This window comes from Papaver somniferum, chromosome 4, assembly GCF_003573695.1.
Source record: "Papaver somniferum cultivar HN1 chromosome 4, ASM357369v1, whole genome shotgun sequence".
NCBI classification, from domain to species: Eukaryota; Viridiplantae; Streptophyta; class Magnoliopsida; order Ranunculales; family Papaveraceae; genus Papaver; species Papaver somniferum.
The window spans coordinates 65,176,026-65,190,770 of NC_039361.1; the positions used below are offsets into that span (position 1 = coordinate 65,176,026).

Consider the following 14,745-nt stretch of genomic DNA (forward strand, 5'->3'; position numbering starts at 1 on the left):
GTGTTGGTATCTCAAGCTTGTTTGTCAAGTTTAGTTGATCAAAACTATATACTTGATTTCTAGTCTACTTATAGCTATGTCTCAGATTAGGATAAAAGTGTAGTTGAGAATTAGACTTCACGGCGTTCACCAATTGAAGAAGAAGATATACTAAAGAGCTTGCAGAAACTTCATCAACAAAAGGTATGTGGAGACTAAAACTTATCTATCACTCAGAAGTCTATTCTATTCTATCTTCCAAAGAGACTAAGTCGTATAGCTATATAGACTTTGACATTACACACATTTGAAATTTCGAGCTGAGTTTATCTCGTTTATATATTTATCGAAATACATGTTGGAAGCTTTTTAGCTTTAGCTAAACTTCATCATCTACTTGACGAGTTTAGTTGTTGACAATTTATTTGTTGGAAACTAAATATTAAGTCAAGATGATCATATGAAAATTACCTTAAACATCTTACATGATTTGTGTGAGACAATCATTTGATATTAACTTGGAAAGTTTCGTATTGATCGATTAATCACTTAAAAATTATTTGAAGCTAGTGGTATGTGTAAGATTACCATTGTTGCCTTCTAAGGATGTTTCGACGATTAAATGGGAGTTTTAGAACTACTACCAATGTCTGGATATAACACAATATGCGTACCTAGTATGCGAACTGTTAATGTTGGTTCATGTCCGGAACTCTTGTTTGCGAACGGGTTTAACTACCAAAGGTCCAGAGCTATGGTTCGCGTACTCTGTTTGTGAACGACCAGACTAGGCTAAGTCCAGAACTGTGGTTCGAGTACTCTGTTTGCGAACGGCTAAGACTAGGCCAAGTCTGGAACTGTGGTTCGCGTACTCTATTTGTAAACACATTGGTTAGGTTCTAAAATCGGTAAGTATGACATTCATGCTCATGAACTTAGGTTTGTTTGCGAACTAAAGTCCCTGAAACTTTAATGAAATAAGGTATGTGAACTTGTTTTGCAAACCGTGGCATTATGTTCATGAATTGGTTCTTGTATAAGTACTTTGTACAATTACAAACCAAACCGAATGTGCTTCAAATGGTTGATATATATTTCTATGAGATGATGAACGTTTGAACAAATCTCTTGAAACACATTTAGATTCATTTGATTATCTTTTATGATTGATTGATTGTTTATTTTCTATCTAAATATAAGTATATTTCATTTATGTTTATCAAGCTAATACCATCTAACGGTGGAGATTGATTGCTTATTTTCTAAGCAGAATTAGCTTGAATCTTAAATCAAGAGTTCATCTAACGGTGAATATTAATTGCTTTGTTACTAAGTTATCTTCGCTTTGATTGTAAGCAACCCTAATTTGAAAGACTATATAAGGGAGAACTCTAGCATCTGGGAAATGTAATCTCGACACTCTCGTGTATCGTAGTTGCAAACTAGAGTCGATTCTCCATTAACCTAGGTTTTCCAAAACCATTATTAGGTTAACGACTTGAAAACTTCATTTGCGATTCGTGAAGCCAGATCCAACTATTTTCTCTGTAGTTGCGTATTCTGATCTTACTTTTTCTATCGTGTTGAGTTTAATCTTATCTAAGATTTTCTCGAGATTAATCTCCGATAGGTAAGATATAAAAAGTAATCACAACAGTTGTTCGTCTCAGACTCTTGTGATTCTGCAATAACTTCTTCTTTTAATCAGTTAGGTTATTGTGAGGTGACTAATATTTCTAGGCTGCACTTCGGGAGTATAAGACCGGATTATTAGTTGAGTTTCCTGTAAAACTTGATCTTTATCTTAAGACGAAAACAACAACCATAATAGACTTATCTGTGGGAGAGAGATTTGTTTATAAGTCTTCCATTTTGGGTCGTAGCAACTCTTAGTTGTGGGTGAGATCAGCTAAGGGAATCAAGTGTGAAGAGTCCCGCTGGATTCAAGAGGCGTAAGGAGCGCGACAGTACCTTAATCGGTGTGAGACTTGGTTAGGGCTCAACTACATTCCAGTCCGAAGTTAACTTGTAGTAGGCTAGAGTCTGTAGAGGCTTAATACAGTGTGGTGTTCAAATCTGGACTAGGTCCCGGGGCTTTTCTGCATTTGCGGTTTCCTCGTTGACAAAATTTATGGTGTCTGTGTTATTTCTTTTCCGCATTATTTGTTTATATAATTGAAATATCACAGGTAGTGTGTAGTTCAATCATAGTTAATAAATCCGACCTTCTTTGTTGGATATGACTTGATTGACACTCGGTCGTTGGTCTTTGGTACCATCCGAGTTATTCTCATAACAATCAGTCTCACGGATTTCTATCTACTTGGTTTACTGATTGTATTGAGAAAGAGATAAAACTCTTTGATTAATTTCTTGTTTGAGTCTCACTTTTAAGTTGGTGCTCTCGGAATTATATTGGAGTTTTGTCCATACAGATTGTCGAACAAAATTAAGATGTTCGCCTGTCACCGGGCGAACTTTATACTCACGCCCAACCAGGCGTAGTTTATATTCGCCTCATTCGAACAGAATTTAAATCGGTGTCTATTCAACATGCGGATACTATACATTCTCCCCAATCCAAACAGTTATTATATTGGGCCTCTTATCGAACTCACTTTTAACCTCGGCTCGATCAAATATAGTTTTGGTATGGACAGACCAAATATATTCCAATATTTGGTTTTACTCCACCATATTTGGTTTTATTCTATTCATCTGTGATTGATTTTTGGACCAAGTTTTAGTTTTTACTCCTTCAAAGATTTTCTTAAGCAGTTCAAAGAGATTTACTCAAGCAGTTGGAAGAAATTAACCGCCAAAGTTTTCTTCTCTGAGTTCACATTGTTCTGTTGACTTGGCCGAGGATCCAGAGCAATCATTAATAATCGGGAGCCCGGATGGCTTTATCAACCGCCAAACTTTTACACCTATGACTTGCCCTAGAAGCTGAAACAACGGTCTACAAATCAGATCACAAACTTCTAGCTCACAGAAACAGTCACACCACGTGTAATGTTGATCCATACTCTGAATTAAGTACAGAATTTCACAATTGACCGGCAAGTGTCTTTCCTTACAGGATATCTTCTATTCTTCTACTAGTAAACTAGGACACTAAGACCGACAGTTGCCGTTTCTTACAGGCTATCTTCCTTCCTCTACATTTCTTCTAGTAGACAAAGACTCTCAAATACACAGTATCTCTATAGGTTTGTTATGTTCTTTCTTTCTCTCTTTGTTTATTAAAATTGTCAACAAAATTGGCAAAGCAAAATTTCAAATTGAAGCAACAAAGTCAAGGTTCAAAGCACACTGTGAACAACAGGAAGAAGAAATTCTAACTATCTAATCAAGTAAAGGTACCAACACTCTTTTCTTTACTCCTTGTCTTTTTCTTCCTAATTTTGAAATCTAGGGGTTTGTTTTCTTCTTTTGATTTGAGAAAGATAAATTTGTTTTCATTATGTTTTAGCAATTTTAGTGTTTTGAACATCTGGGTTTTTGTTGTTTAGGTTAAATTTTGAGTCTTTTTCAGTTTCTCAATTTGACTTTTTTTGTTCAGGTTTGGGAATTTTTGGGTTTGAAGATAATGTTGTTGTTAGGTATGAATTCAAAGAGACAGAGACGCCCAAATGTTAGGTTAAATGAGATAGGAGATGTTTCAGCTGCGGTATCTAGTTTTACTTCTTCTCATAGACCTAACCAAAATTTGGAGGAGGAAAACTACCCTGGGCAGTCATTTTACGATCCAATTTATGGATATTCAATTCCAAGTTCTGAATTCATGGAAATGGATCATGGTCCAGCTCAGAATGATACCCAGCAGAATAGAGAGAATTGGAATCCTAATTCCTCGAAATCACCTTTCGATTTTACATGTTCAGATGAGGGATATATGAGTAAACCCAAGTTGGATTTTGGTGTTATTACTAAGAGGGGTAGAGTAATGAAGCGCCGAGGTAGAAGTACCAGAGTATATAGTGGACTTGCTGGTGGAGCTTGGAGATCTAGGATAAGTCCTGCAGCAAAAAATAACAGCTTTGATGGGTCGAAATTAGATGATTACTTTGATGATGGTTATACCAACAGGTTTGACGATTCCATGGATCATCATACTTCAAATGCAGATAAAGAAGAAGCTTGGGAAGATTATTTAGTTGATCCTGCTGTTTCTGATTCGCGAGGTGGGGATGATTCTGATGAGACATTGTCAAGGGATGCGTATGAAAACCCTGAAACCGTGGATGCTAAGGATGACCCATATACTGATCCTGAATCTGGTTGTGGTAATGGCAATAGCAATATTGGATTTCCTGTTAGAGTAATAAACAGTGTTAGTGACTGGCTGGAAGGTCTTGGGTTTAGTAAATATGTCGATATATTCGAAATGCATGAGGTCGATGAAGATGCCTTGCCGCTACTTACTTTGGAGGATCTTAAAGAGATGGGTGTTGATGCTGTTGGGCCTCGTCGCAAATTATATAATGCAATTCGACTTCTAAGGGAGGAAGGTTCTGATTGAACCAAATGCTGAACTGTTATAGATGGGTAAGATCTCTATATCGGCTTTTTTTGTGTAACATATACATATATAGCAAGTCAAAACAAATAATGAGACGTCGGTAGTCTTTTTAGCATTTCTTTGTTTGTTCTGTTGTTGTCAAATGTCAATATAACAAACTCACGTGTTTTCATATGTCTTTGTAGTTCTTTTGATGTCAATATAAGAAAGTTACACGTTTTACTCTATATTTGTACTTAAGTTGCTATTATAATAAAATTGCATACTCTGATATGTTTTAAGGATATGTTTTCATTTTGCTGATGGATGTTTTTGATCTACTCTAAGATGATATAGTATACCATATGATGTTAATTTTGAATATTTGTAGTGCAGAGTTAACTAGAAAAATCAGGTCCTTCCAGTTTAATTGTGAGCAATTAGGATTCGGAAGTCTAAATTTTATATGTAAGGTGCAGTAAGAAAGTTGTGTGATGATGTTCACCTGGGATTCTAAGCGTTATCACTCCTAAAGCATATAACCCTTTGAAATGATAGCATATAACCCTTTGAAATTTATAGTTAGGTACATTTCCTAGACTATATTCAAGGTCTGATCTAAAACCTGCTTAAGAAGGTTCGCGCTATCATTTATGAAACCCTTCCGCGCACACCCAAACCCAATTATGGCTATGGTTGATTTGCTTGTACTCTTTAAGCTTTTGCTGGCTTTTCCTTTTGAGAGTGTTTTCAAACTGTTGCTCTTTTGTTAAATGTGTCATCTTAGTTGGATCCCTATTTGCAGCTTTGCTTGATATGACTATGTTGTTTCATTGTTCTGTCACATACTAGAGTGAATAGGACAGAAACTCCTTTTTTATGTTGTTCAAGTAAGGGCTACAGTTTCTCCTCTTCTTTCTTTTAAATTTGAACTTTCTGCTGAAAACCAAATAATTGCAAGATTTGATTCATCTCATGACCCCTGTTTGCGCCAGCAATTCATATATCATGTACATGTTTATGCCCTGCTATTTGTTCCTCTCGTGTATTGTGGAACATAAGATTGTTGAAATAAGAATACAAACTACCAAGTGTAGGAAGTCTTGCTCAGCAAAAAAAAAAAAAAAAAACTTTAAAAGACAGGATATAGCAGGTGACCTGCCTGCAATATTTGGTAGAATAACTGACCAAACTTGAGTACTGAATGAGCAGTTTAAATACCGAATAATAAAACCTTTTTGATCCCGTATTGCCATTGGGTTTAAGGTATGTTCGGGCGGGGTTTTAATCCGTCCTGGTGGTGAGCATGCCACTTGGAACGACCGTGAGTGCTGCGGCCATCATAACCCGCCGGCGTGGCCTGACCGCCTCAGCGTTCTTGGTGGAACCAAGGAAAACACTCTTCGGCTCAACCTGTCTCGATGCCGATTGATTAGTTCGGCTTTCCCGTCTCGTTACTCTGCTTATCGTGTGGTCCGTCTGTTATCAGCAATAATCCGTCTCGTTTTTTCTTTAAGACCGATTGCAATTGTTAGGTCTATTCCACTTCCCCGATGACGCCCCTACCAAATACATCCCGCTTAACCGATGATGTCCAATCCCGAATAGCGGGCCCGGGCATGGCCAGCGGGCGGCTGTTCGATGGGACCGGTCATCATCAGTTTAAATACCATCAGCTGCTTAAGTCTCAGATTGGCAAAGCTGGCATATACTCCTGGTTATTTCATTTTTTGGGCTAATTTTGGGCTCACTGCATAGCTTTCGCTAGAGAAGCTAATTTTGGGCTCACTGCTTTATATTCGAACTATGATTTTGGGCATACTGAAATTTTATTAGGCATACTGAATAAAGACAAAAAAAAAGGATGTGAAATAACAAAATTAGATATCCCCTTAACCAATTTTTTTAAATGGCAAATCTACCCTTTACGTATTAGTGCTAGTAATCTGGGTTAGTGATTAAAACTTTTGTTTAATGATTAAGATAATTTTCAGAATTATAAAGGTTTGTTTAGATGAAAAAATTTGGGGAAAAAAATCGAAGTTTTTATTGAGAAGGAGAGAAAGAGAAAGTGAGAAAAATTTTCTTCTTGATTCAATGGAGGATGAGGAGGGTCATTCTTCATCTAAAAAACCTAGGAAAATACATATCAACTACAACAATGATCCAGAAATGGCTGATTTCTTAGATTGTGAGAATGATTTTACACAAACTCAAACTCAAACTCAAGATGATGATTTTTATGAGCCAAATTCATATGATGAATACATAGATGAGGAACCCAATGCTTCTAACACACATGTACACTTCTATTTTATGTTTAATCTCACTTTTGTATCTTGAAATCATCAAAAAATTATATTTTTCATCATGGTTCGGCGAACCAGGACTATGTTCGGCTTAAAAATATAAGCCAAACCCACTAAATTGATGAACAGTTCGGCTAACTGAATTTGTTAAAGTTATACGCCGAACCTTCATTTTCCAACTTCCAGCCTATTTGCAAGATCCTAGTTCGGCTTATATTAAAGTCTAATAACAAGCCGAACTTATTCCTGAGAGTTAGGTTCGGTTCTCACTCTAAATATCGTATCAGCCGAACTATATATTTTTCCAAGTACGGCTCATATTCAAAAAATTACATCAGCCGAACATGATACTGATTTTACATGAAACACTTAAATTCATACACATTTAGGGGTTAGGCTTTTTATTACATATGTTTTCTATTGTGCAGCCTTTTCATAGGATGAACCAAACAAAAAAAGTGGAAATTACTAAAAATGTTAAGAAAGTGAAGTCTAATGATGGAGAATACCAAGGTCCATATTAAACTCATTAAAATCAACTAGATCTTATCTTCAACTTCAAGAGAATGAAAAGTCAAACACAACGCAAAAAGAATGAGGTCATTCCGACATCGGACGAAAAAGTTATGGTCAAAACAAGAACGAAAAACTTGAGTGTGCAAAGAGAAGGTTCGGATGATAACTCAACAACACGAGCTAGCCGAACCTAGAGCCTGCAAATCAGTATTTTCGAAGTGTTTATAGAGAGAGGTTCGGCTTGAAAGTGATCTAATCGAGTCAGCCGAACCTGACAACCACCTGGGGTAAATTTCACTTCTCAGGTTCGGCCAGGAAGGTTTGCAAGGTATTAGCCGAACCTGACACTGTTCTGGGACGTATTCAATACACATTTTGGGGTTCGGCTAAAAATTGACATTTACGGTTTAGCCGAACTGTTCATAGACACTTTCAGGGAGAAATTTCAAGAACAGTTCGACTCAAAACTCAACTCAATTATCAGCCGAACCCGCTACTGTAACCGTCAAAACCCCTAAGTTTTTAGCAATTTAACCCATTCAATCCATGAGAAACAACAAATAAAAGATTGGGTTTGTAGGGAATACCTTCTTATCCTCATTTCAGTATTTGGAGCTTCAAATGGTTGAATTTCCGATTCAATTTCCGGTTCAATTATAGTTTTTACACCTTCATCTTCAATTGGTTCTTCTTCTTTAATTCATGGATTGGAAGAGGATTTAGAACACCTGACATTTGCTTTTTTCTTTGTACGATCCATTATATAGTTCAATTTAACCGATGATCGAATTTTTCACGAATCGATAATTAATTATAGTGATGAAAAAAAAAATCTGAGAGAAAAGGAAGGTGGTTTAGCTAGAGGAAGAAGAAGAGATGTTTAGGATAGTTTATTTTTTGATTTTAGGTTCAAGGATATATAGGTAATTGAACTACCCAATAGACACTCCTTAGAAGGTCACCTAGGATGCGAAAACTATTTTGTATGCCTTGAAAGTTTTTGGTATGCCTAGAATCATAGTTCTTATATTTTCTTGTATAAAATTACTTGGTCATTTATAAAAAAAGTTTCCCTTCGCTAAATAGACTCCGACTGAGAAGCCTTATGTTTTGACAATTCCAATTAACATAATAGAGAGATTGAAAGAGCAAGTGGACTGGGTTCTGATAGGACTGCTGTACATGTTGTTTGTCATCTTTATTTCACGTGTTTTTCCATCATGCATATTTTGAAGGTATTGCTGAACCCTTGCCAAAATCTACAAGCCATTCATATCAACCTAGAATAAATTCACTTACTTTTAACTAATATAAAGCAGCTGAGACACCACTAAAACCTAAATTTGATTGTGATGCGCAACGGATGCTTTAAAATTAAGCACAGTTTTGGACCTCTAATTAGACTTCTCCAGCTGTATGAAGCAATTTCATTTCTTCATCTAGCTACAAAATTTCAAAATAGTTCAAGCAAAGGCCTAACCATTTTAGTAAACTACAAAGAGAAAGCAAGAAAGTGAAACAAAGTGTTAATACCTGAGTATGGTGAGTGATGGTTAAGTTAATGGCTTATAATCATAAAGAACAAAAATGTCTCCGTCCCTTTCCTCTCTGGGGGGTGATACACTTTTTATTCATCATAAACTCTGTTGCCATCAGTAGTCCATGAGATGCTGTGACACCCACTACCATCCACACATTAAATAGCGACCTAAACTAATGAATTCTCAGTGCTCAAAACTCAACCCCCAAACACAAGCTTTCTCAACAGTTTCAAATTTCTGTGAGTTCTGAATTCATCATCTTTCTCCTGAGTCCTGATCATCAATCTTAAAAGCTTAAGCTAGCAATGTCGAGTTCTTCATCTTCCAGTTCACCACATATCTTGATCTTCCCTTACCCTGCACAAGGCCACATGATTCCAATCTTAGATTTTGCTCATCAGCTTTCTCTGCATAATCTAACCATCACCGTACTCGTAACACCAAAGAACCTCCCAATTCTCGAACCTTTACTCTCAAAAAACCCTTCTATCCAAAAATTAGTCTTACCTTCCCCAGGAAATCTAAAAATTCCTAAAGGTATTGAAAACGCAAAAGACCTATCACCCGCTCTGATTCCAGATATGATGATCACTATGACCAAACTCTATGATCCTTTACTCGAGCGGTTCAAATCTGAGCCTTCACCACCTGTTGCAATCATCTCAGATTTCTTCTTAGGTTGGACACAGAATCTCGCTTGTGAGCTCAAAATACCTCGTATTGTTTTCTCTACTACTTGTGCCATGGCACTTTCAATTATTGTGATCTGTTGCAAACTGGCGTCCTCCACAGCACAAATGATGATCCAATTTCTATCCATCAAATTCCAAATTCCCCAACTTTCCCTCGATGGCATATCCCTAGCTTAAGAAGTTCTTTTTCTGATAGAAATGAAGATTCTGTTACTAACAGAAAAAATTTGCTTGCGAATGTTCGTAGTTGGGGAGTTGTGTTTAACTCGTTTACCGAGTTGGAATCGGTGTACTTGGATTTCATGAAGAAGAGAACTGACGGGTTGGGTTATAAGCGAGTTTGGGCTGTGGGACCGCTTTTTCCTAATGTTGATCCCACCGCTAAGGAGAGAGGTGGGCCAAGTTCAGGAAAAAGTGTCTCATGGCTCGATAAATGTCCGAAGAATTCAGTGGTATTTGTTTGTTTTGGCAGTCAAGCTGCACTCCCGAATAAACAAATGGAAGCTCTAGCAGCTGGGCTGGAATGCAGCAAAGTTCGTTTTCTATGGTGCGTGAAAGAGCCTGGAGAAGGACTTGCTAAAGGTGCATACAGTGCTCTTCCTGCAGGATTTGAAGAGCGCATAGCTGGTAGAGGAATGTTGATTAGAGGAGGATGGGTTCCGCAATTGTTAATTCTAACACACCCATCTGTTGGATCATTCATGACTCATTGCGGGTGGAACTCGACACTAGAAGGACTCGCCTCAGGAGTTGTCTTGTTAGCTTGGCCGATGATGGCTGAACAGTTCATTAACGCAAATCTCATTGTGGATCAATTGAAAGTTGCTATCAGGGATTGTGAAGGGAATGAATTGGTTCCTAACTCGGTTAAGTTAGGAGAGTTGGTCGCTGAATCATTCAGTGAGCGTTGGAGAGTTAGAGCTGAGAAGCTGTCTAAGGCTGCAAATGCAGCGGTGCAGCAAGGTGGAACGTCATTCAAGGACTTGCAAAGCCTAGTTAAAGATTTGCGTGGGCTTAACAAATAATGCTGTAAAGAAAGTGCAGTGGCTTAGCTTTCTTCTACTACGGACGGGGTAATAGCTACAACTTAACAATATATGACTAGTCTAATAAACTTGTTAGCCTGATTCAGTAGAGCTTACAAAAACTATACAGTAGTCTAGTAAACCTCCTTGGTGCTTTTGTGTTTTTCATTTGGGTACTTGGCCTCCCGTATCTGGTTCCGTTTTTAGTTCCTATGTAATCTATGGGTTGGAGCGCCCTTATCAATGAAATCTTCTTTTAACCTATCAAATACCTCATTCTTTGGTCATGCTAGAGTGAAAGAACGATACTGAATCAGATAAAACTTGAGAAAGAAATAAGCAAGGAAATCTTGAGAGTAACAAAGAGAAGGAAGTTAAAGATGAAAATGCGTATGGAAGTGATCGTCCTGGACTACTTATAAAAGCTAATCACCATGCCGACAACACAGAGAGGGTTACTCTAAACGTGATTGATGAACGCAAAAATTGAAACATTTTGGGCCATGAAAATGAGACAATTTTACTTGCATAGGCATGTCTACTTCTTGCTGTTAATATGAATTGGCAAGACAGGAAAGAAAGGAGGTTTGTAATTGTTATCATGGACAACTGCAAACCAACTCCAACTCATTCTTAAATTGGCAATACAGAACATAAGTGACCAATACCAACTCTGGCGCCTTATCATGGACCTAGAAATTTGGGTAGAAGAAAATGTCCAGCTAGGTAGGGTTTTTGTCCATCTGGTTTAGGACCTAGAATTTGCGCAGGTATGCAAAAATTGCCCTGACCATGATATTACAAAGATGGTAATTCAATACTTTCAATTACCCAAAACATTTCTAGATATTGCCAGCAAAGTTCATCAAATGACAACTGAATTTTTTTTCAGAACATCCTAAATAGAAGTATTTTCTCCAAATAAATATATATATAATTGAAGTATTCATACAAGCTTGACAATGTTTTTCACTCTCCTTGGGATTACACAGCAAACAGAAGTAATCATTTGTGCGGGTATTGGTATTTAATATATCTGGAATCTCAAACACTGCTGTACATGAATAATTATCCTAATACAAGGTGATATTATTCCTCCTATAAATCTCAATTATGAATGGATATCTGGAAACAGAAATTTGAACTTGGTTAACAAATATTGCACAAAATTCAGAACATTACGTCTTTATTTGCATGTCATGAAGTTTTAAGGAGCTTCTCCTTTGACTTGGAAATAAGCTTAAATTTCTCCTCTGCCTCAACTTGCTGACGAATATCAGTTTTTGATGCTCTATCAGGATGGAATCTCAGCAAGGCTTTTCTGTAAGCTGCATGTACCTGCCATGATCATGGAACATGAGTAAAAAAAATTGTATAAATGTGGGACTACTAAAATTGAGTGTTCTGTAGGTGCAACTTACCTCACGGGGCAGCGGGTTGGAGCCACCTTCTACATGGATGTCCAATCTACGAAGTAGTGATGCCATATCAGTACACTGCATTTCCAGCTTATCGAGTTTATTCCTTATTTCAACGCGAATTCTCTCTTTTAAGTTGATATTTTCCTCGGCCTGTATTAGCAAATATTAAGATGCATATGATGTTAATAAAGTCAATAAATATATGTGTATTAAATGAACCCAAGTGGTTATTATGCCTGACAAAATTGCAATGGGAATGGAGAAAGGCAGTCCTATCTAAAGGTAAACTACAATGATAAACAGGAACAAACTCAACCTTTGTCATGATTTCTCTTAATTCTTCCACCCGCTTTTTCTGCCTACTTTCCACATCTAATATCCGAAGTTTTTCCGCTCTTCTTCTCTTCCTCAACTTTTTTGCCTCTTGTGACTGCCAAAAAAATAAGCTCAAAGTGTCAGATGTTAGTTCGCAATTTAATGACTTCGCATATAAACTAAAACCTAAGGACCCATGATGCCCAAAAGCCAGAGTATCATCTGAAAGAAAAATAAAAGGAATAACCGAAGGACAACAGGCCAAGCCAAACAAAACAGCTATTGAGGTTCAAGGAAAAACCTGAATTTGTAACTGTTCCCTCCTGGATGCCCATTCTTCTGCCATCGCACGCTTATGCTCATCCGTCTCCTTATATTCCTCTCTTCCATAAGGAATAGGTTCGTCATTCCGCCCAGAAAAAGTTGCACCATTGTTAACAACTGCTTTATCACTTGACAGTTCGTCTTTGCGCTCAGAACAAGTTGCACCGTTGTTGACAACTACTTCATCACTTGACCGTGCAGTACGCCGTTTAGAAGGTTCTCGAAAAATTCCTTCATCTTCATCCCATATATATACACTGTCCTGGCTAACCTCAGTTTTGTTCAACTGAGGGCCATAATGATAAGTATTTACTTTAGAAGTAAATTTAGCATTCCTATAATTAAAGCATGTTTTCTTCCTTGTCTGCACTTGAATATCGCAGGATTCTGCAGGATTTTTTTCCTCTTTTACCTTAAAACAATCTCTCCCAGGAGTAACCTTATTGTTGCGCCACCAAGGAAGGTCAGCATTTTGGGCTGAATCATCAGTAGAATGGTTTTCATCCAGATCACAGAAACGGTCTATGTGGATGTCATCACCAATCGGAGAACTACTGGAACTGGAACAAGTTGGTAATTCTCTATGACGTGCAGCTGAAGCTTTTCCCTTGCAGTGACGTGCAGCTGAAGCTTTTCCCTTGCAGTACATTTCAGTGTCACTGCTCGAGTCAGTAGTACTAGCTCGGTCCTCCAATCCAGTCTGGCCTCTTCTAATGTCCCCATACATATTCTTTGTGAAAGCAGCTTTTTCCCACTGCTCGCGGATTTTTCCAATAGACCCTTCCATAACCTCACATTCGGAAGAGTCATTTTCAGATGATGAATCACTCTCAAAAATGGGATATGAGGTAGTATGGTTTTTCGAGAGGTTTTTCTTTTGATAGTAAGTTTCCTTCCAATTGGTCTTCTTTTCACTGCAGGCATCATTACCAGCACCAGCTTTATTATTATTTCCAGCATTGAAGTATCCATCATCGTCGTCATCAATGCTTATGATCCTCCTATGTTGTATTTTGCTATCTTTCAGCATTGCATTCCAATCCTCGGGATTAGAAGATTCTGGTACGCCACCAACTGTAGCAGTATGCACCTCATCAGTCTCTCGATCAATTATGACTACATTTTCGATTTTCACTTTCCCTTTATATTTGCGTCGGATCCTCCCAAGCTGAGTTCTTGGTTGAGATTGACCACTAGACATTTCCGTTTACTGTAGAAACCCAACAAAGTCAAAACTTAATCAACAAGAGGAGTATTCCTCGGAGATAGTGTCGGTTGAACCTTTACGACAAGGTTCGTGTTCCTTCACCTGAAGTTAGAAGGAAATAGTCAAAATAAAATAAAATAAAATACACAAACTAATGAATTCGATTCCATGCAATGGTATCAATGAAGTGAATCAGCATTTATTCCATTCCATAATTAACAACAAATATACAGATATATGTTGGCATTCATTCAATTAGGTTTCTAATAAGTAGAACCTACGAGATTTCAGAAATCTATGTTGTACGCGTGCACTTGAATGTGAAAAGTATGCAATACGATGGAACTACAGCTTAAACTCACACATGAACTCCAAACAAAACAAAGTATACACAGATTAATGAATTCCCAGAGGAAACAACATCAAGATCTTGTCATAAACCAAAACCCTAAGTTTCTAACCATCGAGTAGAAAATTCGAAACACAGCTACAAAATAAATAACTCAAGTAGAGGAATAACAGAAATTTTGACATTCACCCGATCATATTTCTGAGCTCAAAGTTGATAAAAACTAATGAATTTCCTTACCCAATAACTGAAAGTTCTTTAGTAATTGTACCTGAAAGTATCAGATACTCCTAACAGGGTTGAATTTTGCAAAAGCAAACAGAAATCCTTAAATAGACGAAACTAATCAAATTTGGGATACTTTCTTAATTTGTGTAAAGGCTTTGAAATTAGAATAGGAATTCGACTAAAAAAAGGAAAGACGAGGAGAGGAAGAAGAAGAATTACTAACCTTTGGCGCCCCACTCCCGCTAATCGCCATTCTAGGGCAACAACTCTTGATCTGCCTATGACTATATCATAAGTCAATCCAGTGCTCGTTAGCTATTTCACACCCAATCCAG

General features: G+C 37.4%; 3 protein-coding genes across 3 annotated transcripts; 2 read left to right on the top strand and 1 right to left on the bottom strand.

The window, feature by feature from the left end:
• Positions 1-3,149: 3,149 nt before the first annotated feature.
• Positions 3,150-4,788, top strand: LOC113275744 (ankyrin repeat and SAM domain-containing protein 3-like). The gene is made up of 2 exons (XM_026525303.1): positions 3,150-3,341; positions 3,545-4,788. Exon 2 carries the CDS (start codon positions 3,572-3,574, stop codon positions 4,502-4,504), a length of 933 nt encoding a protein of 310 aa, XP_026381088.1. The 5' UTR covers positions 3,150-3,341; positions 3,545-3,571; the 3' UTR covers positions 4,505-4,788.
• Positions 4,789-8,803: 4,015 nt separating this feature from the next.
• Positions 8,804-10,835, top strand: LOC113275745 (UDP-glycosyltransferase 89B2-like). Its single transcript, XM_026525304.1, has one exon. It carries the CDS (start codon positions 9,844-9,846, stop codon positions 10,564-10,566), a length of 723 nt encoding a protein of 240 aa, XP_026381089.1. The 5' UTR covers positions 8,804-9,843; the 3' UTR covers positions 10,567-10,835.
• Positions 10,836-11,469: 634 nt separating this feature from the next.
• Positions 11,470-14,745, bottom strand: LOC113275746. Its single transcript, XM_026525305.1, has 5 exons — positions 14,634-14,745; positions 12,604-13,935; positions 12,304-12,417; positions 11,988-12,137; positions 11,470-11,904 (listed from the first exon to the last, which is right to left on the bottom strand). The coding sequence occupies exons 2-5, from the start codon at positions 13,825-13,827 to the stop codon at positions 11,764-11,766; spliced, it is 1,629 nt and encodes a 542-aa protein (XP_026381090.1). The 5' UTR covers positions 13,828-13,935; positions 14,634-14,745; the 3' UTR covers positions 11,470-11,763.

Bases quoted from the DNA above. Each gene is read 5' to 3' on its own strand.
- LOC113275746 (XM_026525305.1), bottom strand. From the start codon at position 13,827: ATGTCTAGTGGTCAATCTCAACCAAGAACTCAGCTTGGGAGGATCCGA. The intron at 12,418-12,603 runs GTTTTTCCTTGA...TTTTTTTGGCAG, and splicing joins GGGAACAGTTACAAATTCAG to TCACAAGAGGCAAAAAAGTT. The intron at 12,138-12,303 runs GTTGAGTTTGTT...TTGCTAATACAG, and splicing joins TAAGAGAAATCATGACAAAG to GCCGAGGAAAATATCAACTT.
- LOC113275745 (XM_026525304.1), top strand. From the start codon at position 9,844: ATGAAGAAGAGAACTGACGGGTTGGGTTATAAGCGAGTTTGGGCTGTG.
- LOC113275744 (XM_026525303.1), top strand. From the start codon at position 3,572: ATGTTGTTGTTAGGTATGAATTCAAAGAGACAGAGACGCCCAAATGTT.